This window comes from Sciurus vulgaris (assembly GCF_902686455.1).
Source record: "Sciurus vulgaris genome assembly, chromosome: 7".
Classification (NCBI taxonomy): Eukaryota; Metazoa; Chordata; class Mammalia; order Rodentia; family Sciuridae; genus Sciurus; species Sciurus vulgaris.
This window is the reverse complement of record NC_136467.1, coordinates 68,620,605-68,648,008: the sequence shown is the minus strand read 5'-3', so window position 1 is coordinate 68,648,008 and position 27,404 is coordinate 68,620,605. Positions and strand designations below refer to the sequence as shown.

The following is a 27,404-nucleotide window of genomic DNA, read 5'->3' as shown; positions in this document are numbered from 1 at the left end:
AATAGCAGATGCCATGGATAAGGATGTACCAAACCAGCTGAAGTGAAACAGATTTGTGTATTGATGAATTTCAAAATCTGAATGTGTAGCAAAAAGAAGGTTACAGGTGGGATGGATGGAATGTTTCACTTACAAAATGCAAAATCAGAAAAACTATTTTTAAGGAATTACACATATATAACTACTTTATTAAAGAAATGGAATGACAAGAACAAAATTCAGCATAATGGTGATGTGAAACCTAAGTAGGCTTTCTGAGGAGACTACTTAGAAGGATTCAAAAGTACAGGTATTTTTAAATTTCTTAAGTTCTGTAGTGGATATTTTCAAATTATTCTTCTTTAAAACATGCAGATATGTGATACACTCATTTGTGTATATTTCCCAGTTACAATTGTTTTTTAAAAAGTTAGTGAGTTTTTAAGGAGAGCCCTTAGAAAATTTTTCATATCATAAAGTTATATTCTGAGTCAAAATTACCTCGTTACTATGTAACCAAAACAAAACATATAATTCTCTTGGCTTTTGAGGCTGATATAAGATAGAAATCCTCTGTTGTAATTCCTATTTCAAAAATTCCTGTTCGTTATATCTGCCTTATTCTCAATTGTTTTGATTTCACTACAAACGTGATTTTATTTAATAGATTTGCAAATTAAAAATGTCATTTTTATCTACTTTGGCGTTCAAGTAAAAATAAAGTTAGAAAAAAGTTAAAACGGTTTCTCAGGTTAAAAACTTTGAAAACTCGAGTTAAAAGCAACCTTTGAATGCCTCACACTGGAAAACAAAAAACAAAAACCCAAACCAAACCAAAACAAAACAAAAAATCAAAACAGCTCTCCTCTGTTAGAGCTCCCACTGAGTCACAGAAGGCAATTTTGTCAACTCCACTTGCTGAAGGAGGATGGGAGCCCAGCCTCATTCAACTTCACACTTTTCCTTTACTTGTATGGGTCGACCCCTGAAGTGCCTTTTCCACTTGTCTTCCAAGCCCCTCCCGCTGTATACTTCTGAATCGCGCAGGGAGAACAAACCCCGCACATCAGGGCACCCCGCCCACCGGGACGCCCCGCCCCGCCGCACAGGCCCCGCCCCTTGTACTCCCGGAAAACCCTGCGCGAGCCTTCTGGGCGGTGGGGCTGGTTGGGCTCTGGCGAGGAAGCTATCAGCTTTCTCAGTCCTGTAGGTCGCTACCGCTTTTCCGGCCGAGTTCCTGCTGGTGGCCGATCTTATACTTTGGTGAGTAGCTGCAGCTGTAGGGGACCCAGTGACGCGGCTGCGGCGGGCGCGAGGTCCACAGTGGGCGCCTGCGCGCGCACACGCCAGCCAATCTGCTTGCCGCTTCTCTGCCGAAGCCCTTTGACCCCGCGCCCCTCGGCGGGTGGCGGGAGGCCCAGAGCCCTAAGCCCGGCCCTGGCCACCTACGGCCCGCCTGTCTTTCTTATCCCCGATTTTTGTCTAGGTTAGTTAATTTCATTGCTTTTTATCCTGTTTGATCTGGACCCCACCTGCTTCCTTTCCGCAGCCTTTACAGAGGGACATCCTCCTGTCGCCTCTGTTTTCACTTCTGTTCCCAGAAAGTTGGAAATTTCGGAATAGGTGGAACCTTTCTCAGCCCCTTGTCATCATAACCCTCGTACTGCGTTTTGGCCTTGAGGCGATGGTGGGGCAAGGCTCAAGTCTTAGGGTTCCGGGATTCAGCAGGAAGGTCGCCCTTGGCTGTCTCCTGGCGCCCTTGGGCATCAGGAGAGGCAAGCTGGATAGGGAGGCCACCACGCAAGTTATTATTATTATTATTTTTTTTTTTTCTGGTCTCCTGTTAAGTGTTTGGCGCTGCCATTGTATACTTTATCCTTTTCTAAGGCTCAGAGCCAAACTATGGAGGATGAGTATTTCTGTTCTTCTATTCTCTGAAGATAACTTGAAATGCAGGCAGTCATATCAGTTTGTTTCGTTTTATTGTTAAAAAACTCTACAGATAAACGTTAGGGGAAACTCGAACTGTTCAGGAAAAAAGCATGGGAAAGACAATGTTTATTATATGAGCTTAAAACGACAGATGGGAGTGAGATGAGAGATTGTTCACATTGAAAGAAAAATACTAAATAAAATCTAGGTATTGATATTAACTCCTATTATTTCCAAATCACTTTCACGACAGTCCAGTTGGTTACTCCACTCTCATTGGGTATATGTAAACCTGAAAAAAAAAAAGTGTTGCTAGAATTTTGTGGATTTTCAGACTCTGTGCTTACCACATTTGCAAAGCTGCTTCTCTCGTTCATGTAAGTAGTGAGTGTATACTCAGAATAAACAAAACAGGCTGTCTTCACATTGTGTGCCACAGTTAATCATTGTTTCTTAAATCCATAATCTTTAAATGAACACATGACTGCATGTTTTTAATCTACGTCACAAGAATTATTTTGATATACTCTGTAAATTTAATACCTTGTAGGAAGGAAAAATAGTATGGGAACAAGAGCTTAACTTCTAGATCTGAACTTGCTCTTCATCTGGCAGATTGCTTAATCTGAAACCGATTGCTTAGCCCCAAGTATCCTAGACCATAGACTTTGAAAAAGTTACCTGCTGCTCAGTTTCATTACCTGTAAGGAGTGTTAAAATGAACTTCTACCTCATAGATTGGAAGGATGAGATTATGTGTAACTGAGTTTCTCTTGACCAAGGTATACACGTTTACAGTAAAATTGACTGAGCAAGGAAGCTATAGTACAGAAACTGATTCTGAGAGGTGCAGATGTGTCTTCTATTATTAGTTGTATTTATCTGCCCTGATTTCATACAGAATCACGTTAGAAGAAAACAATAGCAAAAAAAAAAAAAAAAAAAAAATTCCACCACCAAGAGAAAGCATGTAGAATTTGTATAAATTAATTGATAATAATAAAAGAAAATTTGGCTTTTCTGAGTTTTGTGATTATCAGCAAATATTTTTAAAGTAGTGATGGTATAGTGCTTCAGAATCTGATTTCTTAGCTGTATGAATGTGTTTAAAAATTTGTTATTAGACCTCATCAGGCCTTCAGGTAAACTGGCATTTTAAGAGATTAAAATCACAACACAAAAACAGAAAACAATTTCAAAAAGAACCTCATTTCAAAAGAACCTATTATATATAACTTTTGAATAATGTAAATTATCCTTTCATGAGAACACATCAGTAGCCAATACCTGCCTTGAGAACCTTTGCATCTGCAATTAACTTGCAGTTTTTTTTAATTCTCAAGAAACTTCTGAAACTTATTTCATTGGTTGAATTTTAATAAGTAGTTCTATCCCTTTCCTGCTAGATCAGCAAATGTTTTAGGTATCTCAAGGGCCACTGTAGTTTTATAATTTTGAAGATGATAATTTTTATTAAAATGGACTTATAAAATTATCAAATCTTTGTAATTCTTATATAGTATAATATGTTCAATATAGACTAATAAACATATGAAATGTGTATGTAATCAGTAGAATCTGAACACATACATACTAGGGTCAAAAGCAAGAGGTCCAGAAATTAAATAAACTGAAAAACTAATGATCACTGACTTTATATAAGATATGTTGATCTCTCCTGGAATGTAAAGCTAAGGACTCCATTTCTAGGGGATGTGACTTATAAATAAATAGCATGTTGTAATACATAATGTAAGAATTTCCAGTTTGAGAGGTGGATAGGATATTTTACTCTAGAATCATTAGAAGAGTTATCAAAAAGAGAAGGCTACATTGTATCTTTGATTAGAAACATGAGTAGTATTTTAAAAATCAGTTATATAGAGAATAAGCATTTAAGGGAGTAAGTCATGTGCTGGTTTTTAATTGTTTGCCAGACATCCATCTATAATCATCATTATTATCCTCATCCTCATATATTATACTCATATTAATGTTTTTAAGTCAGATATTATTCTAGGAATGTTACACCATTTATTCCTGATCCTCAAAAATCCTGTGGTTGAGATAACTCAGAGTGGAGAGAAGTGCAAAAAGATCAGGCTATTTGTATAGATCAAAACAAATAAATGGAACAATTGAAATTTGAAGTCCTACATTGTAATTGAAGGGTTGAAACTTCCAATCACAATATCTGGTGCTTTTATTTAGGTTAAGATGACTTATTCATAATTGAAATATGGAGGATGTGTTACAGCCAGTAGATCGTCTCTAAAACTTGATGTGGTACATTATCTGTAATGATATAGTAAACATTTTAAGTGAATTAATTAAGTTATGTATATGGAGAAAGGAATCAACTTCAGAAATTTATACTTACAGATAAGAGAAAGAAAAAAGACAACCTTTATAAGTGCGTATTTTATATTTTGTTTTCATAGGTAGACCCAGAAAATGGACCTGAAAAATGTAAAAAAGTTTCATTGTTATTTGTGTCTTTCCACTCAGCTGGTCAACATTTCAAAAATAAATTTCATAGTAATTTAGTTACTTCTTTTATTGTCTGTACCCCCTCAATATTCATTGCCATAAATTCCTTATAAAATAAAACTATTCTAATTATAGCAGCCATATGAAAATATTACAGTGTTTTCTTACCAGAGGTATCTATCACATATGTTTAAATATATTCCCTACTTCTGTGTATATGGTTAATATACTTGAAATCATACCAAGAAAAATGTTTTTTTGCTTCATGTCTTGTCAGAATACTCACTTTTTTTTTTAAGCACGAGAAGGATTTATTGTTATCTCAATAACTTGGAAATGTCAAGAGGAGTTACGGAGGCAGACCAAAATGGTTATGTTGTTTCATTATTCCTAGTCAATGAATAGACTTACACATGGAATTTTCAATTCCTGGAGTCATGCAGTGCTGTGCTTGAAGGACTGTAGGAGTTGGCCCTTCCCAGAAATGAACAGATACTATGTTAAGAGGTCAAGCCCTCCAGTTTGTTTGTGGTATTCTCTTTATCTTTTAAATTTTTTAGTAACTTTAGGCTTATAGAAAAATTGTACAAACATTCTACAATTTCTATATATCTTGCATATTACCCAATGATAATTTTTACATTTGCTTATCATTATGTACACACACACACACCCCCACACACACACTTATGTATTACATTGCATGGAAGTACAGTTGTCCCTTAGTATCAACATAGAATTAGTTCCACAATTTCCCTTAAATACTAAAATCCATGAATGCTCAAATTTCTTCCATCAACCTTTGCTTATTTTTTTTCCTCTACTGTCATTTAAAAAAATCAAAATGGTTTGATTCTATTTCATTTCCGAATGTCATTTTAAATGTATAATTATTCCCTTCTTGCAATATTGTTATTTCAGTTTAAAATAATTTGTCTTACATCCAGTTTATGACTCAACTTTTTTTTTTTTTTTTTTTTTTTTTTTTTGCGGTACTGGGGATTGAACCCAGGGTCTTGTGCTTGTGAGACAAGCACTCTACCAACTGAGCTATCTCCCCAGCCCATGACTCAACTTTAATGTACATCATCCATATTTCTTTTTATTAAATATGTTTTTAAAATTTTATATTTAAGTTTAGAAAATTTTAGTTCAGATTCACAGAACTAAAATTTTCTTTTCTCAGTATTGGCAAAATCTGCTCAAATGATAAAAAATATATTTTATTTTCTTAACTAAAATTCCTTAAAAAGTTTATCTAACAATGTAATTGGCATGCTAATGATAGTATTTCCAGATCAGTACTGCCACTTAGTTTATCTATATATTGATTATTTTACAGATACTGATATTTGATAATATAATTAGCATATTGCATTTTCTTAATTTTAATGTAATCACTATAGTTTTAGTTTTCATTTTAAATACATTAGAAAATATTTTTGATACTTTGATACCTCTTACTAATTTTCTTTTTTTCAATAAATTACAGCAAAGCAATTACTGTCTTGGACTTTAAAGTATGTCATCATGGCAAAATTTCGGAGAAAGACTTGCATCATTTTGGTACTTTTTATTCTATTTATTTTCTCTCTGATGATGGGTTTAAAAATGCTGAGACCAAATACATCTACTTTTGGAGCTCCTTTTGGACTTGACCTTCTTCCAGAACTTCATCAACAAACTATTCATTTGGGGAAAAAAATTGATTTTCAAAAGAGTGACAGAATCAACAGTGAAACAAATACCAAGAATTTAAAAAGTGTTGAAATCACTATGAAACCTTCTAAAACCTCTGAACTTAACGTGGAAGAATTGCCACCTCTGAATTATTTTTTGCATGTATTTTATTACAGTTGGTATGGAAATCCACAATTTGATGGTAAATATATACATTGGAATCATCCAGTCTTGGAGCATTGGGACCCTAGAATAGCCAAGAATTATCCACAGGGGAGACACAGTCCTCCAGATGATATTGGTTCCAGCTTTTATCCTGAGTTGGGAAGTTACAGCTCTCGGGATCCTTCTGTCATAGAAACTCACATGAGACAAATGAGTTCAGCTTCTATTGGTAATTATTTTATTTATATGTATATAAAGAAATTTTGATGGAACATTAAATTACTAAATTAGTCTACATTTTTATTATATTATTAAACTCACACAAATTAGGCCGTATATGTATTCTTAAAAATCCAGTGACCACTTTTTAATACTGCCTTTATGTTATTCAATTTCTAAATTTTGGAGTATTTCTGGATATATTGTTTTTATTGATTTCTTAATCAATAAAAATAATATGTAAAATTTTTAAATTATATCATGTATTAAATTCATAATTTAATACATAACAATATATAAAATAATTTAGTTCTTAGTCTCAGTTTTATTATTTATACTTTATATAAGATACCATGAATTTTCCCACTTGAAGTAAACAGCTTAATTGTTTCTTAAAGGTATAAATATTTTACAATATTTTATAAATATCACCACAGTCAAGTGGTAAAATATTTCTGTAGTCCAGAAACTTTCATCATGATTGCCTTATTTACCCCTACCACCTGTGATAATTCCAGAACCCTGTGAATCTGATTTCTGTCATTGTAAAGTAGTTGTGACTGTCCTATTACTTCGTGAACATAGAACCATCCATCATTTATGTATGTCTTATTTGTTTGCAACAGTATTTTTAATGTAACTATGTTAACATAGCATATATCTATAGTTTGGTCTTTTTTGCTGGGTAAAATGTCATTATATAATTATAGAAAATTTTCTTCTGTGTTCAGTTGTTAATTGACATACATGCTGTTTCACATGTAGCATATTATTTGGCTTTGTGTTTCTGTTTAAACTACTCTCACAGTCTATTTTTAAATTTTTGTTTTTGTTTATATTTCATGTAAATATGGTTTTTAAATATTCATTTTGCTATTTATTTTTCATTTGTCCTGGTCGTCTTTGTTCCTTTCTTTTTCTTTCTTCTCTTAAATTTTTATGTTTATTATTCCATTGTATAGTCTCCCTGGCCTAAACATGCATTTATTCATTTTATTTATTTTGTAATTGCTCTGAAGTTTGAAATATGCACCTTTAACTTAACTGACGTTAAGTCATTGGTTGATCTTACTGTTCTTAGAAATCGCCATCAACTTTCTCTTCCCTTTCTTCCTTTTATTACAATTATATTTATTTAAATAGTTTATTGTCCTAACAGTCAATTTTATGCAAAAATATAATTGGTGCCTGAAAAATCTTCAGTTTTATGTTATAACCTTTGTAAACTTTTCAGTTTCAGTTCTGTCTCTTTAGTGGTCTTAGTAGAATGAACACAAGAAAAAATTGGGGGTTCTCTACATAAAGGCATGAACTCATTACAGAGTAGATAAAGTGTATAGGAAATGAGTCTCTTTGATGAACAAAACAATGTAGAATTCTGTGAATCTACACCAAATGTGTATGATGATGATGTTTTTTCCTACGGAGTGACTTTTTTCAGTTATTTATGATGTCTTATTTTTCAGAATATAGTTACATCTCTAGTTTCTATATTATGCCATAAACAGATATGGTAAAGCCTCTTTAGACAATATTAACTTTTGTGTGGTATGTGTGTATACATCTGTCTTTATTTACAAATTTACTTTAGAGGGGAAAACCTCAAAAGACTTATTACAAAAAAAATAGCACATCAAAGTCTTGTTTGTAATTTCAAGACTACTTGTTGTGACTTTAAAACAGCTGTTTGACAAAAAATATGGTTATTGTTGAAAGTATTAATTTTCTTTATACAAGTTGAACAGTATACAATGATTTTCCCCCTCAGTTATAAATGCAGCTGTTATATTTTATACATTTATAATATAAAACTTACATGTCTATATTTTATGATATAAATAAATATAAATATTAGTTGTATAACTAATGTGTGTGTCATAGTATGATTGTGATTAGGAAAAAATATTTTAGTTCATGTTTGTTTTGTGTCTTTATGTTTATAAAACTTTGTTTTCCCCGTTATTTTACTACCAAATTTTATATGTACATGGATTATTTCTAAACATTGAGAATAGTACAATTATTATTATTTTAAATATTTATAGTTTTTGCTACTGATGCAAATATTTTGCTGTTTGCTGGATTTTTTTTGCTGTGTCATGTTCAAATCTTTTAGGTAAAGAATAACATCATATTGTCTATTTCTTATATTGATACCTGAAAATGTAGAAATACCCAGTGTATAACTTTTTATTTTTTTGGTATAATTTTAGAAAAATTCAGAAGAGTCAGAATAAGGGCTCCCAGTAAGTAAACATTCTAATTCCTAGAGTCTGGAGATATGTTATTTTATATAACACAAGGAAATTAGAATTGCTGTTGCAAAGGTTGCTAATCCATTGACTGAGATTATCTCAGATTCTTGAGGTTACTTTAATCATGAGTCCTTACACAGGAAGAGGTATGTCAGAGGTATGTGATGTGCAAAAGGAGTTCATGAGCAAAAGAATGTGGTGGCCTCTATAAACTTTAATGGCCAATAATTAGATTCTTCCCTAGACCCTCCAGAAAAAAATGTAGTAATTCAACACCTTAATTTTAGCCAGTTGAGACCAATTGCAAATATCTGACCTATAAAACTTTAAGATAATACATATATGTTGTTTAAAACAAGTAACTTGTAATGAGGTTTTTTGTTTTGTTTTGTTTCGTTTTGTTTTTCCCCTGATACTGGGGCCTGAACCCAGGTCCTCATGCATGCTAGGCAAGTATTCTACCACTAAGGTATAACACAGTCCATAAATTGTGATAATTATGGCAATAGAAAATTACATCCAGCAAATAATTCATTCTATGTCTTTAAAATTATCTTCCCTTTCTTTCAATTTAGCGCTATTTGTTGAATTTCTACCATATCCCTCCTTATGTTGGAGTCTTGGCACAAAAATAAGTAGCCAGGCACAGTGGTGCACACACACCTGTAATGCCAGATACTCAGGAGGCTAAGGCAGAAGGATCACAAGTTCAAGCTCAGCCCTGGCAATTTGTCAAGACTCTTCTCAAGATAAAAATTAAAGAACTAGGGATGTAACAGTGGTAGAACACCCCTGGGTTCAATCCACAACACTAGGGGAAAAAAGATAAAGAAAATCACTATGTCACAGTCTTCAGTTGTTTTTTTCAACTTTGATTCTTCAAAACCACTAGATGAAAACAATAGAATATTTTCTGAAAGCAGAAAATAATGTATTTTTAATATCACTCCTCTCATTTCTTTATCTCTTTTCAGGTTTCTGCAAAAAAGTAGAAATAGAAATCATAATAAGATGAACTAAATTTTTAGAATTTAAATATGTATATTAGCGTCTAACATGATGCCTTGAATTTTCCCTTTAGAACAACTGCTTATATTATAAATTTAAATTTATATCTACAATTGTAGTGATATCCATATAACTTCCATAGTGCTATCAGTACCTGAGTACAGTTCTACTGATTGTTTTTTCTTGGTAGTGTGTTCTATTTCCTATTTATGTAGTATTTTTTGCCTGGAAAATGGGCATATCTTCCTTTCACTTAAGACTTTATTTTGGGCATCCAATTTTTTAACCTTGAATTTATTTCTAAACTGTCTGTTCTTATCCATTGATTCTATTTGCCTATCCTTTCCACAATATGTTGAGTACTGTAGCATTGTAATAGGTCTTGAAATTAGGTGATATGATTCATATTTTTTATTCCATTTCAAAATTGCTTTGGCATTATAATTCATTTGCCTATACATACACATTTTTAAATCAGATCGTCCATGTCTACAAAATATTCTGGTGGAATTTTGATTAGGATGGAACCTTTATATCATTTTGGGGAAAGGTGATATATTAACACTCTTGAATTGAATTGACAATAACACTGAATCTTCCATTCTATAGATCTGGTGTATGACTTCATTTCTGTAAGATTTTTAATTCTTTATTTAGATTTTTAAATTATTTTATTTTTGTTAACACATAGGAATTAACACTTGTTTATGGGGTAGAGTTTGACATTCAATACATGTATACAATGTGTAATGATCAGATCAGGATAATTGGCATATCCATCACATTAGATATCATGTCTTTGAGTTAGGAATGTTCAAAATCCTCTCTGCTGGCTAGTCTGAAATATTGTATTAATTGTTGTCCTACTTTGCTGTAGAACATTAGAATTCATCTACATGCTAGTATCCACTATCCATCTCTTCCATCCTTCCCACTCTCACACTCTTCTCAGATTCTGCTAACCACTGTTTGTACTTCTTTGAGGTCAACTTTTTAACTTCCACATATAAGTGAGAACATGTGGTATTTGTCTTTCTGTGCCTGACTTATTTCACTTAACATAATGTCTTCCAGTTCCATCTGCAATCTGCAAATGATAAGATTTCATTCCTTTTTATGAGTGAATGATATTTCCTTTTGTATATATACCACATTTTCCTTATCCATTCATACATTGATGGACACTCGGGTTGATTTCATCCTTGGCTTTTTTGTGCTGCAGTAAATATGCAAATGCAGATGTCTCTTCAACATACTTCAATTCCTTTGGGTATATGTGCAGTATGGGATTACTGGATCATATGGTATTTGAATTTCTAGTGATTTGATGAAATCCCATATGATTTTCCATAATGACTATACTAATTTACATTTGTATAAACAGTATATGAGAATTCCCTTTTCTCCATATTTACATTAGAACTTTTTATGTTTTGTCTTTTCTGTAATATTGTGACTGGGGTAAGTTTATATCTCAGTGTGATTTTGATTTGCATTTTCTTAATGATAATTGATGTTGAGCATTTCATGTTTGTTGGTCATATGTATAGCCTATTTTCAGAACTGTCCATTTGCTCATTTTTAATAAAATTATTTTATTAGTATTACCATTATGGCTTTTGAGATGTTTGAATTCCTTATATGTTCTGGAAACAAATTCCTTTCCAGGTCAAAACTTTTCAAATAGTTTCTTCCATGCTCTTCATTCTGTGATTGTTTCTTTTATTGTACAGAAATCTTTTATTTTGGTGTAACCCCATTAGTCAATTTTTACATCTGTAGCTTCTGTTGAAAATATCTATGCCCAGATCATGTTCTAAAGTATATGCCCTATATTTTCTTTGAATAGGTTCATTAGTTTGATCTTATGTTTAAGATTTTCAGTTAATATATTTTTCTGCGGTGACAGATAAAAGTCTGATTTCTTCTGCATGTGAATATCTGGTTTTCCAAGTATCATTTATTGAAGATTTTTGCTTTCTTCAATGCCTTCTCTATCTTCATCTAAAATTTGTTGTAAACATGTGTATTTATTTCTGAATTCTCTGTTATGTTCCATTAATCTGTGTTTCTATTTTTATCCTATACCATGCTACTGTCATTTTGTAGTTTATTTTGAAGTCAAACAATGTAATACTTTCAAATTCCCCCTATCCCTCACTAGGATTGCTTTGAGTATTCAGGGTCATTTGTGCTGTGTACAAATATTACACCATTTTTTTCCTTTCTCTTTTTTTCTGTAAGGAATGTCACTAGTATTTTGATAGAGATTACAGTGAATTTGTGGACTTTTCTGGTTAGCATGACTATTTTAACAATATAATTTTTTCCAGTACATGAACATGGGATGTCTTTCCCTTTTTAAATGTCCTCTTTAATGTCTTTAATCAGTGTTTTCTAATTTCCATTATACAGATCGTTCACTTCCCTGGTTAATTTTTTTCTTATGTGTTTTATTTTTATTTATTTATTTTTGCTTTTTCTGGCTATTGTGAATGAGATTGCTTTCTTAATTTCTTAGCAGTTTGGTTGTTTTTATATAAAAAGCTGCTGATATTTTTATGTCAATTTTGTGTCCTGCAATTCTACCAATTTCATTTATCATTTATAACAGTTTTTCTTTTCTTGTGTGTGTGCGTGTGTATGTGTGTGTGTGTGTGTGTAGTCTTTAGGTTTTTCTATATGTATAAAACAACTTCATCTGCAGAGAGGGGATAATTTGACCACCTTTCACATTTGGATGCCCTTTATTTGTTGTTTGACTAAGATAAAACTTCTAATACAAGTGGTAAAAATGGAAAATCCTTATCTTATTCCTCATCTTGGAGGAATCAGTTTCACCTTTTCCCCATTCATCATGATATAAGGGATGAATTTGTCATGTATAGTTCTTTTTGGGTTGAGGCACATTACTTCTATAACTAATTGAGTTAGGGTTTTTATCATGAAGGAATGTTGAATTTTGTCAAATTATTTTTCTGCATCTATTGAGATGTTCATATGGTTTTTATTCTTCATTCTGTTGATATTATATATTCTGTTTATTTGCTTTGCATATGTTGAAACATCCTTTCATCCTTGGGACAAATTCAGATTTATCATGTTGTCATGTTGTATAATCATTTTGATGTGGATTTATTTGCTAGTATATATTGAGAAATTTTCATGTATGTTCATCTGGAATATTGGTCTGTAGTTCTCTCTCTTTTTTTTTTTTTTTTTTTTTTTTTTTTTTTGTTATGTCCTGGTCTGGTTTTGGAATTAGAGTAAATGCTGGCCTTTAGAATGAGTTTGGAGGGGTTCTTTCCCTTTCAGTACTTTGAAATAGTTTGAGAAGTATTGTTTCTTCTTTATAAGCTTTGTAAAAGTCAACAGTGAAGCCTTACAATTTCTGTCCTTTCTTTGCTTTCTTTTATTATTGATTTTTTTCTCATTTGTCTTTTCAGGTTACCTGTGTCCTCATGACTCAGTTTTATTTGCTTATGTGTCCAAAATTTATTTTTTCCTAGATTATCCAATTTGTTGGTGTATTATTGTTTATAACATTCCTTAGTGATCCTTTGCATTCCTTTGGTGTTGGTTGTGATGTCTCCTTTTTCATCTCTGCTTTGTTTTCTCTCTATCTCCCTCCCCTTTTCACTTCTGTTTAGTCTAGCTAAGGTTTTATCAATTATTTTTATCTTTGCAAATTACTATTTGTTTTCATTGATCTTTTATATTGCCTTTTAATCTTCACTTTATTTCTGCTCTGATCTTTGCTATTTCTTTCCTTCTAATAATTTTGGATTTACTTTGTTTTTGCCTTTATAATTCCCTGAGTTGCATCATTATATTGTTTGCTTAAAATTTTTCTGTTTTTTCAAGATAGGCATTTATTGCTCTAAATTTTCCTCTTAGTACTGCTTTTGCTGTATCATATATTTTGGGGTATATTATTTTTCAGTTTCATTTGTTTCAAGAAATTTTTATTTCCCTTTTGAATTCTCCATTGGTCATAAGTCATTCAGGAGAATGTTGTTTAATTTCCATGGATTTCTTCAATTTCTAAAATTCACCTTATTCTTTATTCTGACTTTATTCCATTGTGGTCAGAGAAGATACTTATTTCAGTTTTCTTGAATTTGTCAAGACTTTTTTTTTTGTTCTAACATGTGGTCTATCAAGAAAATGTTCCATGTGCTGATGTGAAGAATGCATATATTGTAGCTGTTGGATAAAATGTTTTGTAAATGCCCATTAGGGCCATTTAGTCCATATTATAGTTAACCTGCAGATGTTCTTTGTTAGTTTGTGTGTGTGTGCGTGTGTGTGTGATCTATCCGTTGACAGAAGTGAGGTTTTGAAGTCCTTGCTCTTATTTTGTTAGTTTCATTGTTTAGATCTAATAACTTTGCTTTATTTTTAAAGATTTTGATTTGAAGTCTATTTTGTTTGATGTAAGTGCAGCTACTCTTGCTCACTTTTGGAGTCTGTTTTCCTTGTTTATCTTTTTCCGTTCCTTCACTTGCAGTCTATGTATGTCTTTACTATTTAAGTGCGTTTCTTGTAGGCAGCATGTTTTTAAGACTGGTTTGTTGTTTGTTTGCTTTTAATCTATTCAGCCAGTCTGTATCTTTTATGAGGAATTCATTCTACTTATATTTAAGGTTTCTGGTGTAAGTAAAGATATACTCCTGTCATTCTATTATTTTTCCCTATTGTTTTGTATATCCTTTTCCTTTTGTCCTATCTTGTTCATTTTTGTGGTTTGGTTTTGGGGTATTTTGTTTATTTGTTTAGTGGTTTTTGTTATTGTTTTGTGTTGATAGTACTTGATTTTCTTTCTCCTTCATGTGTATTCTTTTGTTGCATTTTGTACTTTTTAATGCATTTCTTATGGTAGTTTTTGTCCTTCTAGTATAGGACTCCCTTAAATAGTTGTAGACCCAGTCTGGGGCTGATAAATTAGCTCAAGTTTTGCTTGTCTTGGAAAAAATCTTTATTTCATCCTCATTTCTACAGGAGAACTTTGGTGGGTATAGTATTCTTGGTTGCCTTTCCCTGACCCCAGGACTTTGAATATATTATCCCATTCTTTCTTAGCCTTTAAGATTGCTTAGTTTAATGACAATTCCATTATGAGGGACTTGTTTTCTCTTGCTATTTAAAAAAAAAAATTCCCTTATTTTAGAGGTGTGAAAATTTCAGTAACTTAAGTAAAATTTAAGTAAATTTTAAGTAAAATGATCTCTGAGTATAAGTTCTATTCAGTGAGAAAATTAGGATTTGATTCTCCAGGTCTATCTGATTTTATAATATTTTATTAACTATTACTCCATTTAGAAGCATCATTTCACTTTAAAAATTATTGCATATCAGTTGTATTAAAGGTTTAGTGCTTTGAAGGGATGGCATGAATTTGACATGGATTTTTCTATCAAAAGAATTTCCTAGTTGGCTAAGCAGTTGGAATGATAGAAATAGAGTGTAATAAATTTTACTTATAAATAATACAGATACTCAGTTGACTTCTTCTAGTTAGACAATTTTTTCCTTTATATGTCACTAGGGATAAAACCCAGGGTATCACATGTGCTAGGCAGGTACTCCACCACTGAGCTATATGTTTCCTGCTTAGTTGGCTTATTATAGGGAATCCTCTCTAGTTACTATCATGTATTTATTATCATTGTGAATTTTCTAATCCTTCTCTGGAATTGGACTATAAATGGTTTGCTTCCCAAGCCCTTTTGTATTCAGAGTTGATGAAAGCCAGACTGTGTACAAAGATAAATTGAACTGTCAAGCACAATATGAAGATAGAATTAGATGTATCAAATTCATAATTGATGCAATAAAGAATCTAAAACGTAATAACAGTAAAAGAGAAAAAAGAAAATTCTCCCCAAGTCATAGATTACACTTGTAGAGGGAATGAGAGAGGAAGAGAAATCACTAGCCAAGGTTGAAGTGGTTAGCATGTTATAGTGTAACCAGAATTGTTTGGTAGTTCAATCCAGTAGAACTTTTTGTGATGGTAAAAGTGTTGTGTATCAGTGCTGTCCATTGTAGTAGATAATACTGACTATATGTGGCTAGTGGCACTGGAAATGTGGTTAGTTGATTGAGCAATAGATTTTTAAAATTTTAAGTTTTATGATAAGTTTGTGTCAAGTTGGACAGCATGGGACTAGAGTGTAAGGAAGCAGAGGAAAAAGACAAATGATCTGGAGACTATTGTATTAAGATGCAAAACAAAGGTGTGTGTGGTAGAAGGAGCATTATGGTTAGAGAGAGGGATCAAAGTAAGAAATAATAGCATGTTAGAAAAAGGAACCAAAATTTATTGAACAGCATAGTAGAAATAGAAATTTTATGTTCATATTTAAATATACCCATATGAAGTAAAAATTATGTGTGTGGTGATAAAAGCACAGAAGCAAGGAAAGGTTAATACAACATTTGTTCACATAACTAAAAAAGGAGACATTTAAATACACGTTCAAAGCCCACTACCCTGTCTCAAGGACCTGTGGCAATATTTTGAAATTTTCCAAGTGAATGTTTATCTTTTAAACTATGAAGGTAATTGTTTTAAATGTGTGTGATGCTGACATCTGAAGTTTTCCATGTTAATTTTATTGTCTTTTGGTTTTTGCTGATTCTTATATTTGATTTTTTTATTTCCTTGTGTTCTTATTTTTTAATGCATACTATCTTTCGTTCTTTAAGAAATACTTTTCACAGTAATTTGAAACTCAGGGGGAAGATACCTTCCTCCAGAGAAAATTTGCTTTTGTTTTTGCTTGGTAATGATTGAGAATACCAAGTCATGACTTATCTTAATTTGAGTTTAAAGATGTAGGACTACATAAGCATTGTGAACCTGGAATATAAACCCTGACTTTGAGAACCAGTTTACTTCTGTTAGCTATGCTTGGGCAAACTGACTTTCTTGCTCATTTACCTCCCTGACTTTCCATTCCTCCTTCAGTTTGGGCAGGTAATTCTTTATTTTTTTCAGTTCCTTGGCTTTAAGAAATGTATTGTTACCCATTTTTTTCCTAGTAATTTTGGTTGTTTCAGTGGGGAGTACTGGTTTACTATTACACCAACTGGTTTTAGAAATTATTCCACTGTCGTGGAAACAGGATTCTTGTTTAGTTTTTAATTTCACAGAAGAATTCTTTGCTCATAATTTTAACATGCTTTGTGGCGTAATCTTTGTATTGTGTGAACTTTATTATTTTTTCATGTTCTTTTTCACTTTTTATCTTTTGTAAGAATTTCTTTTTCTTTAATAAGCCACATGTTGAGAAAATGTTGGAAGTTTTTACTGTCACTCTTCATTGATGATATTACAAGTGGGACTATTAGGCAGCTCAAATATTTGATCAATTTTTCCCTACAGTTTTCTCATGAACATTGTTTTCTAGATTATATGCCCTCTTTGGCTACTCAGAGTTTTCTTGCAACCCCATATATAATAGGTTTCTTTTTCTGTCTTTCATTTTCTTGCTATTCATATTTTCAGAATGGACAGAGGACATAGACTTTTTTTTTTTTTTTTGGTCAACCTTAAAGAAAATTCTGTTTCATTCCTCTAGATGGAACTTCTCTCTATATAGTAGTGCTTCTGTAAAATTCAAGTCTTAAAATTTAGTTTTCTGGCATTTTCTAAACATTCATTTCCTAATTTCTACAAGCTTCTTTTTTAGTACTATTATTTTTGTCTTCCTGTGTTAGAAGTCTATTGATTTAACAATGTGTCATCTTTCTAATAGTCTCACTTACTTTATATATGAAGCTTTGGATGAGTTGATCTTAAATATTCTCTCCATAGTTACTGATTTCTGTGCAAACTGATATTTCTAACAGTTTGTAATTTATCAGTGCAAAATGAATCAGGTGCTACAGAGAGAAATTATAATTATTTTTCTTCTTTTAAATCTGCTGTTGATATTATAAACACAAAACCTAGTACATGAATGTTTATAGAAGCTGTATTCATAATTGCCCAGAATTGGAAGCAACCAAGATGCCCTTCAATAGGTAAATGGATAAACATCCATTTAATGGATATTATGCAGCAGTAAAAGGAAATGAGCTATCAAGCCATGAAAAGACATGAAGGAAACTAAAATGCAAATTGCTAAGTGAATGAAGCCATTTGGGGAAAGCTACATAGTTTATGATTTCAACTATATGACATTGTAGAAAAGGCAAAATTATACACAGTGTAAAAAGTTCAATTATTGCCCAGGGTGAAAGGAAGAGGGAGGAGGAATAAATAGGCAGAGCACAGGAGATTTGTAGTAAAATTAATTTGTCTGATACTATAATGGTGAGCATGTGGCATTATACATTTGTCAAAATGCATAGAGTTGTGCAAAACAAAAGGTGAATCCTAATATAAACTATGGTGTTTAGTTAACAAGTTTTAGTTCATCAGTTATAACAAATGTAACACAGTAATATAAAATGTTAACTAGGAAAATTTGGGGAAGGAATGTCGGGGACTGGTAGTGGGTAGTATATGAACACCCACTACTTTTTGTGTTATTTTTCTGTAAACCTAAAACTGATTCTGAAAACAAAAGTGTATTAATTAAAAATTTTATTATTAAAATGGATATGTTGATAAACAGTTCATAAATATTGGCTAAACAAAGTAATTAACCTTATGTGGTCTGAAGAAAGTAATAAACCCTTGAATATGTTTCTTTTTTACTGTTAGCTATTTGGAACTTAGTCTGCCTTTTTTAGAATACTTGCAATCATCTTGTTCCTGTCCCCCCCCCACCCTTTTTTCTATTAGGTGTTCTAGCTCTATCTTGGTATCCACCTGATCTAAGTGATGAGAATGGAGAAGCTACTGATAACTTGGTACCAACTATTTTGGATAAAGCTCATAAGTATAATATGAAGGTATTGAATTTATTTTCATAAATATAATCTGAAGGTATTTAATTTATTTTCAAGATATACATAAGTTAAATTTTGTACAAGAGGATAGTAAAAACAATTTTGGGGATGCTCATTTTAATTAAGAACTTAATATGTGTGAAAATAATGATTTAGAATCTTTTTAAATATTACTGTGTTTCATTCATAAAGAAAATTTCTATAATTTGAGTTTCAAAATTTGTCCAAATTATAATTTAAAGATTCCCTATTAATTTTCTAATCATGTTTTATGTACATCTTTGTTATTTAAGCAGAAAGAAGATAGAAAGGTTCTTTTGTGAAGGTAATACAGAAATTGTAAATGATTTATATCTAAAAGTTACAGATGTCAAAAATCTAAAAGTGTGTTTTTAATCTTATGACTTTAGAAAATAAGTTATTGCTCAAATATTTTCCAAAATCTGATTTTTCTTAAACCCTGTTTAATATGCATAAACACACATGCCCGTGTACCTTTAGAATGCAGGTGAAAATCTGAAGACAACTGTTAAGTGTAAATATATTCTCAAATATTAAGGTGTATCACAAATGAGGGAAAGTTTTTCACAACATAAGATATTACTTATTTTAGGAATTAATGAATTATAGAAACAAGTATGAGTGATGATTGAAGGGATTTAAAAAGAAATACAAGGGGAAATTTTATATTGAGTAACAAAGTAAGCATTGTTTTTAAAATTCAAGCATAATTTATGTATAGTAGCAACATTAATTATAATGTCCACAAAACTATAGTCATATAATCTATTTTCTAACCACTTTCAAAATAACTGATAGTTGATTAAAGCTATTTTAAAAGTACAAAATTATGTAAAATTTAAATAGTACCTGCTGCAAACAAAAAATATCAAAACTTTCATTAAAGATGATATAAAATTAATAATAGAGATTATTTCATAATATCAATGGGACATGAATAATAAAATTAAATAGAAGAAGGAACAATAATAATGAAATAAAAAAATTAATTAAAACAAATGGCACACTCCTATAATTTCAGATTCAACAGAATGAACTTGGATTTTATGTTCAAGATTAGCCTGTACAATAGAGTGAGATCTTCTCAAAATAATAATAATAATTAATAATATCCAAATCTTTAAAATCAGTGTCCTGCATAAATTCATTGTAATTATTGTCATGTTGGGGGAGAGAGGGAGTAGGCAAACCTCTGGTATGTCAAAAAATGAATTTTAAAAAATGGAGAAAACATAATATCAAAAATTAAAAGGTCATATACCTATAGGTATAGAAGAAAGTTTAAATATTCTTATTGGCATTTTTGAAATTTAGAATAAATGGATTATTTTTTGAAAATGTCCAAGGTTTTGTCTTTTTTTTTCTTTTTTAATTTTGTACAAGAAAGAGGTTTAAAGAAATTTTAAACCTCTTATAAGAACCTATCTTATAGAGTGGTATGAATATATTTTCCTGGTAAATAATGTATAAGTTAGTTAAATAAATGCCTTCCCCAAAGCACTAGGTTTTCCTGTCAGTTCTACTAAATCTTCAAGAGCAGTTGATTCTTTTTGATATTGAAATGTTGATATTATAGTGTTTTCGGTATCTATTTATGCATAAGAAATTGTCCCAGAACTTAGTAGCCTAAAACAATACACATTTATTATCTCTCACATTTTCTAAGGGTGAAAAATCTGAAAGTATGTTAAGTAGGTGGTTCTGTTTGGGATCTCTAAAGGAGGTTACAGGCCAGCTCTTGACTGGTGCTATAATTAGTGCAACCTGAAGAATCCACTTGTAGATTTCTCATGTAGTTGACAGGGCTCAGTTTCTTTCAGCTGAAGTACGAGGAATTTTAAGTTTTTCACCGTGTAGACTTCTTCACAGGACTACCAGAATCTCTTTAAGACATGGCAGCTGGCTTCCCCAGAGTAAATTGAATGATCTGATAGAAAGAGGGTACAATTTAGAAGTTGCACTCTTTGTTGTTGTTGTTGTTGTTGACCAAAAGTTGGAAGTAATGTTTTATCACTTTTGCCCTTTTCTATTGGTTTGTCTATTTATGAACCAGCCCTGTCATAATATGGGAGGGATTGCAAAGGTTGTAAATACTAGGAGATGAGGGTCAATGTGGGCTACCTTGGGGATGCAGCCTCAGAAAACTTTCTGATTTATTCTGTAAAGTTTACATAATCCTTTTGCAAAATTCAACAAGAATAGTACAAAAAAGAGACTTCTAGATTGATCTTAACTAATGAAAATCGATGTAAAATTCCTAAAGAAAATTTGGGTAAAAGTGTTTATTAGCAGTGATCTAAGAATGGTTCCAAGAGTATAAAACCTAATTTCAACTTGTCTTTATTCAAACCTAATTCTAGATTTATATGCAACTATTGTGTCTTAGTTCCTTCATTTCTAAAATGGAAATAGTTATAGAACCTATCTTATAGAATGGTATGAAGAATTCATAGGTAATATGTGTAAATTGCTGAGGTTAGTATCTGACATAGAATAAGTAATCTGTGTTAATAATATTTCATTGACTATTTAAAGAATATAAAACATGTTCATCTTAATGGATACTATAAATTCAAGGCAAATAACTCATTAATAATAATGGTATATAAAATTCATAATAAGCAAAGTTCTTTAACTTGACAAAGGATATCCTTTTAATAACTGATATCAATAATTTTACCTATAGGAAAAGGGTAGCATCATGTTCTTTTAACAAAGATCAATAAAAGATTGCCCTTTATCATCATCTCATTGTAGAAATTAAATCTTCTATTTGATTTTAATAAAAAATACAAAAAAGAAAAGGTCAAAATAAAATAATTCTTTGGAAGTACCTAAAAAACCCATGAAAATTACCTGGACACTATCAGAAATACCTTTACTGACCTAGGTGTCCTTCAGCAGACGAATGGATAAAGAAAATGTGGCATACACACACACACACACACACACACACACACACACACACACACATATACACACACACATATATATATACACACACACACACACACATATATATATAAAAAAACATAATATTACTCAGCCACAAAGAAGAATGAAATTATGGCATTTGCTGGTAAATGGGTGGAACTATAGACTCTCATGCTAAGTGAAATAAGTCAACCCCAAAAAACCAAAGCCCGAATGTTCTCTCTGATAAGTGGATGCTAACACACAATAGGGGGGAGGAGGGAAGAATAGAAGTTCACTGGATTAGACAAAGGGGAATGAAGGGATGGGAAGGGGGATGGGAATAGGAAAGACAGTAGAATGAATCGAGCATAACTTTCCTATGTTCATATATTAATACACTACCAGCAAAACTCCACATCATACAACCACAAGATGGGATCCTAATTAGAATTAGGTACACTTCATGTATGTATAATATGTCAAAATACACTCTACTATCTGTATATCTTAAAAGAACCAATTTTTAAAAAATTTAAAAAGATAATAATAACTTCAGTAAGGTAGCTGGTACCAAAAAGGAAGTGTATTCAGTAGGATTCCTAAATTATGAAAGAAAATTGAAAAAATTACATTGAAAATAAAATCAGTAGATAAAGCAAAAACAATCTTTGGGATTTTATTGAAGGAAATATAGAATCTGCATAAATGAATAAACATGAATTGGATAGAAAATTACAGAAATGGACATTCTCAAATATTTATATTTCTTTAGTTTAATATATGAATTTAATGTAACCCCATTTAAAAATTTTAATGAGATTTTAAATACAGAATTTGATAGACAAATACAAAAGTTTATAAATATCTTTGATTCAAGTAAGACTTTAAAAGAATAATTAATGAAGGAAAACTTGTCTTTCCAGATAACAAAATATATTATAAAATGGCAGGAATTAAAGAGTATGGCATTTGCCTCAGTAGAGAGAAAGAATTCAATGAAACAATACAGAGTGCATGCACAAGGCATGTCAGAACCTAAAACTTAATTCAAGAAGCACTTAAAAATCAATGTAAAGGAATGCTTATTCTTGCTTTTGTGCTCATGATACCAAGTTTTCTCCTTTTTTTTTTTTTCTTTTTTTACATTATTTACTCTGTTCTTTGTATTTGGGCAGTAATATTTCATGTCTGATACTTCTTGTCTTCATGTTGCTCATGTTTCTTCAAGTTTATTCTTGTTGTTCAGTACAGTGTGTTTGCAAATCTTAATGAACATGTGCAGTGGAGTGGCTTTTAACAAGGGACCTTTCACCTTGAGTTCTCATGTTACTAAATTGTTGAGGTTTTTTACATGCTCTCTAACTTCTTAGAGTTCATTTATCCTAATGGAGGACAGTCTGGTTTGTCCAAAACTGGTCATTGAATATTGCAAGAGATTATTTGAATCACAGTATTTTTTTTCAGAATATGTGAAAAAAATAGTTTTGTTTTAATTTTCTTTTCGCAGCTTAAAGTTTCAGTTCTTTTAGGAATAGAAGTGGAACCCTAGGGAGACATAAATAGGTAAATAGGCATATTTATATTGTAGGAATATTGTATTCCTTTTCACAAAGCTGCTTCCTGTATCAAATTTACAATCCTGAAATTTAGGATAGCATCTCTCATATTAGCTGACTTGTAAGAGCTGTCACCTGCTATGTCTCGGAACCATTTAGTGAGTTCTCATTGGCATCGGAAATCTGCAAATAGGTGAGCCCCCAGGTTCTGGTACCAGATCTGAGACTGGATAAGTGATTGATGTCATTGATGTCACTTCTACAAAACAAATCCAAGGGCTACTCTTCTTTCTAGTCCCTGCAATAGTCCTGGAAAATGAGGGCTCAACAAACTGTTTTTATACTTTCAGATAGTTTTTAAAATGTGTCAGGGACCATGAATGAATTATGGGTTTGTTTGAGCCATCTCAAGACAAGGGGGTTACTTTTTTGAGAACTCTCAGTGAAATTCCACTAATCTGAGACTGCTTAGATTATGCTGTCACCCTACCCATTGACTCAGGCAGCCCTAGGTTCAAACACAGCAACCTGGAAGTAGAGGAGGTGGGCTTAACTTATTAAGGCCCAACCAAGTTGTCTTTGTCATCTTCTTCCTATTTTCCTTAGGAAGTCCTTCACTCTGAATCCCATTGGCATTCCTATCCATTTAAATAAAGTGGGGGGTCTCCATTTTGTTGTTAGATCCTGTCTCTACCAAAGCTGGATCATCCCACGTGTCCCTACTTACCACTTATTTCTGTGTCTTTATTTCTTAAATTGCTCATACCTTTAATACTTCTAATCTGACTCCCTCCCCTAGTTCCAGGAAACAGAAAATGTCACACCAGTTGTGATGAAAATGTAAACTGAAAATGTTTAGATATATGAACACAGATTGATTTTTATCTTATTTAAAATTTCTGAATGGATGGAGAATATGGCAAGGAACTTAACCACTAATTCTTTATGTAAATGTTGAAGACATATTTGATCTCGTTCCTTTATATTTTATATCTAATGATGAGAAAAATGTTTAGAACTTGATAAACTAATGTTTTCCAATGTCTTGAATAATTTATTGGCTTTATCTCTTGGAAGGAATGTGGTATAGTACAAAGGATAATATTTCCTTTATTTGTCAGTTTTTCATTACTATAATATAATATCTTAATCCAAGTTGAAGGATGTAATACTGGCTTCAGAGAGACTCCAGTGAAGGCCTCATGGAAAGAGGGCATATTAGTGGGGGGAACACGTGTGGAAGAGAGATCACATTCTGGACAGAAAGCCAAAGAGAGGAGTTGTCTTGCTTCTTTTACAACAAACCTCCCATGAGAACTAACCAAGAAATGCCATATGGACTGCCTTAAGCCCTTCCAAGGGCAGAATTCCGTGTAAGACCTAGTGATTGCCCAGTAAGCTGCATCTCTCAGAGATCCCACCAACTCTCACATTTCCACACTAAGGACTAAGTATCCATCATGAACTCTTGGGGGATGAATCACATCCAATCCATAACAGCCTCAGATCCATGAGACTAGAGCTTGTCCCAAGCTGAGTAGCCCTAGAATCCCTTCATTGATAAAATGACCATGAAATGATAAGATAGTTTTATTTATTGAATTTTTCTGTGTTTTCTGTTTTTGGTGGGAGCAGATGCTATTTTATAATTAAATCAGAAATCATAAATCCTGCTTTTATGAAGAGTGAAAACTTTCTGCTTATTAGTATAAGAAAATGTTAACAAGTTAATTAATGATCATACCTTTACTAGAATTGTTTAAAGTGCTGAGGGTGTATAAGAAAGATTAACAAGATTGTGACTTCTTTGCTGATAAATTGGGACCTAAAATGCACATAACTGACTGTGTTTAAAACTTTAAGTGTAAAAAGGATTAAATAGTAGCATCTCTCATTTTTTTTTTTTTTTTTTTTTTTTTGGTGCTAATCTTCAAAGCAAGGAAATAATGTGCTTGTTTTCCCCTAATTTGATTAGTATTGATTTATTTAGCTCTTCCCCCTGTCCAATAGCTCTTTATCAGTTTCATTATTTTTAACATTCTATTGGTTGTACTATATTGATTTGTGTTTAATCTTTATTAATATGTTTCTAATTCTCCCCTTGGATTTGTTTTACTGTTTCTATTTTATGAGGAGAAAAATTATTTTCTTTATTTTCATTCATTTTTTTAGCTGAAGAGAGACTTTTAGGGCATGAATTTATCTCACAGTTAGGCTTTTGTAATAGTTTTGATTATCTAATATTTTAAATAGCATTAGTCACCTAAATATTTCATGATTGCAGTTTTAATGTGTTAGCTTCAACCAAGAGGTAAGTTTTTTTTTTTTTTTTTTTTTAGAAAATACTTCTTTTAGAAGTATAAATGAGTAAAACTGAAATCTAAATTGTGATTTTTCAAAAAGATTTCAATTTTCTGTTCTTTTATATACTCACCTAAATATTCACTAGAGCAAGGACTGTAGCACTTCTAATTGAAATTCAATAGGCTGATTTTGAAAAGAATATAAAAATCAGAATAGGATTGTTTCTATTCACAATTTCCTCCCTATCCTACATCATGAAGAATATATCAGTGAACCAGTTTTTTAGTGAGAAATGATAATTTTAATTGCTGTTGATAAGTACATAAAATTAGGAATAAAAGTGAAAATTCTTATTTTTTCCTTTAAAATATTAAATAGATTGTCATTTATGGGAAGTTATCATCTGCACTATTTACATTGCATTTTGAAGTGGTCTACAGCATAGTTTTATTAGACCTAATTAGATTTTTTAGATTTATGTATGAACTTTTTGGGTAGAAAATTTAAATCTCTGCACAATAATTTTTAAAGCATTTTAATTACTGCTTTCTACTATTATGATAGAGACTTAAAACATAAATAACTTAAGCACTCTGAAAGTTATTGTTTTATACCACTATTAGATATTACTTTGTCAGTAATTTGTTATAAATTCTTTGAATAATGGTACAGGTTAATTATACATTTTGTATAAAGAGAAAGACATCAATCTTGTTTATCATTTCAAATAATTCTGTGTTGCATTGAACCTTTGTATATGTTTTTTACTCTCAATTTCATTAATTTCATCTGTGATCTTAATTATTTCCTGTCTTCTACTGATTTTGAAATTAGTTCTCTTTTTTCTAGGAATTTAAAGTGTAACATTAGATTATTTATTTGGGTTCTTTCTATTTTTTATTAAGTGTAGGAATTGAATACTATAAACTTTTCTCTTGGAACTGCCTTTATAATGTCCCAGAAATTTTTATATATTCTCTCTCTGATCTCATTTGTTGCTAAGAATCTTTTCATTTCTCCTTTGATTTCTTCTGTGATCCATTCCTCCTTCAAAAACACATTATTTAATCTACAGGTGTTAAAATGATTTGTTTTTTATCTTCTTATTGATTTCTAATTCCATTCATTATAATCTGATACAATGCTAGGGTTAATTTCTGTTTTTTGTATTTGCTAATATTTTTTCTGTCCAAAAATATGATCTGTTTTAGAGAAAGTTCCACGTGCCACTAAGAAGAAAGTAATTCTGTTGTTGACGGATGGAATATTCTATGGATGTTTGTTAGGTCCACTTGATTAACAGTGTTTTTTATTTCTGAGGAATTTTAATTTATATCTGGTGAGAGAGGTGTGTTGAAATCACCCAGTATTATTGTATAAGACAAAGACTGGAAATGCCCTTCCTATGTTTTATGTCTATGATTCTTATATCACAAAACCTGAAAAATGGGCCAATCTGTTAACCACCTCAGGGTCTCGGAGTGTTCGAAATTCTCCTTATGATGGATTATTTATTGCACTTCTGGTAGAAGAAAAGCATAAATATGATATTCTTAAAAGTGGCTTTGATGGAATTTACACTTATTTTGCCACAAATGGCTTTACTTATGGTTCATCACATCAGAATTGGGCTAGCCTAAAATGCTCTCTTTATTTCTTTATATTGAGAAGGGTTTGTTTTATGTACATAGGTGCATCAATATTTGAGACATAAATATTTATAATTATTATATAGCATTATTGAATGATTCCCTTATCCACTATGCAGTGACCTTCTTTGTCTCTTCTGACTAATTTTGACTTAATATCTACTTTGTCTAAGAGTAGCTACCCCTTTTTGTGCTTGGTCTCCATTTCCATGGTGTATCTTTTTCTATCTTTTCATCTTTAACCTGTTTATGTCTTTGCCTGAAAAGTGAGTCTCTTATAAACAACATATGGTTAGGTCTTGTTTTTTAATGCTTCCTTCCCACAC

At 31.6% G+C, this 27,404-nt stretch overlaps 1 protein-coding gene across 7 annotated transcripts in view; it reads left to right on the top strand.

The window, feature by feature from the left end:
• Window positions 1-1,096: 1,096 nt before the first annotated feature.
• Window positions 1,097-27,404, top strand: part of MANEA (mannosidase endo-alpha) — a 30,609-nt gene continuing 4,301 nt past the window's right edge. The window contains exons 1-4 of one of the 7 annotated variants that reach the window (XM_079147126.1): window positions 1,097-1,242; window positions 2,165-2,288; window positions 5,894-6,475; window positions 18,526-18,635. In XM_079147126.1, the coding sequence (XP_079003252.1) occupies window positions 5,932-6,475; window positions 18,526-18,635 (654 nt within the window). In that variant the 5' untranslated portion in view covers window positions 1,097-1,242; window positions 2,165-2,288; window positions 5,894-5,931. Of the gene's footprint in view, window positions 1,243-1,281; window positions 1,466-2,164; window positions 2,289-5,893; window positions 6,476-18,525; window positions 18,636-27,404 lie in introns of those variants that run through there. The other 6 variants (XM_079147127.1, XM_079147129.1, XM_079147125.1 and 3 more) reach the window with 6 other exon arrangements.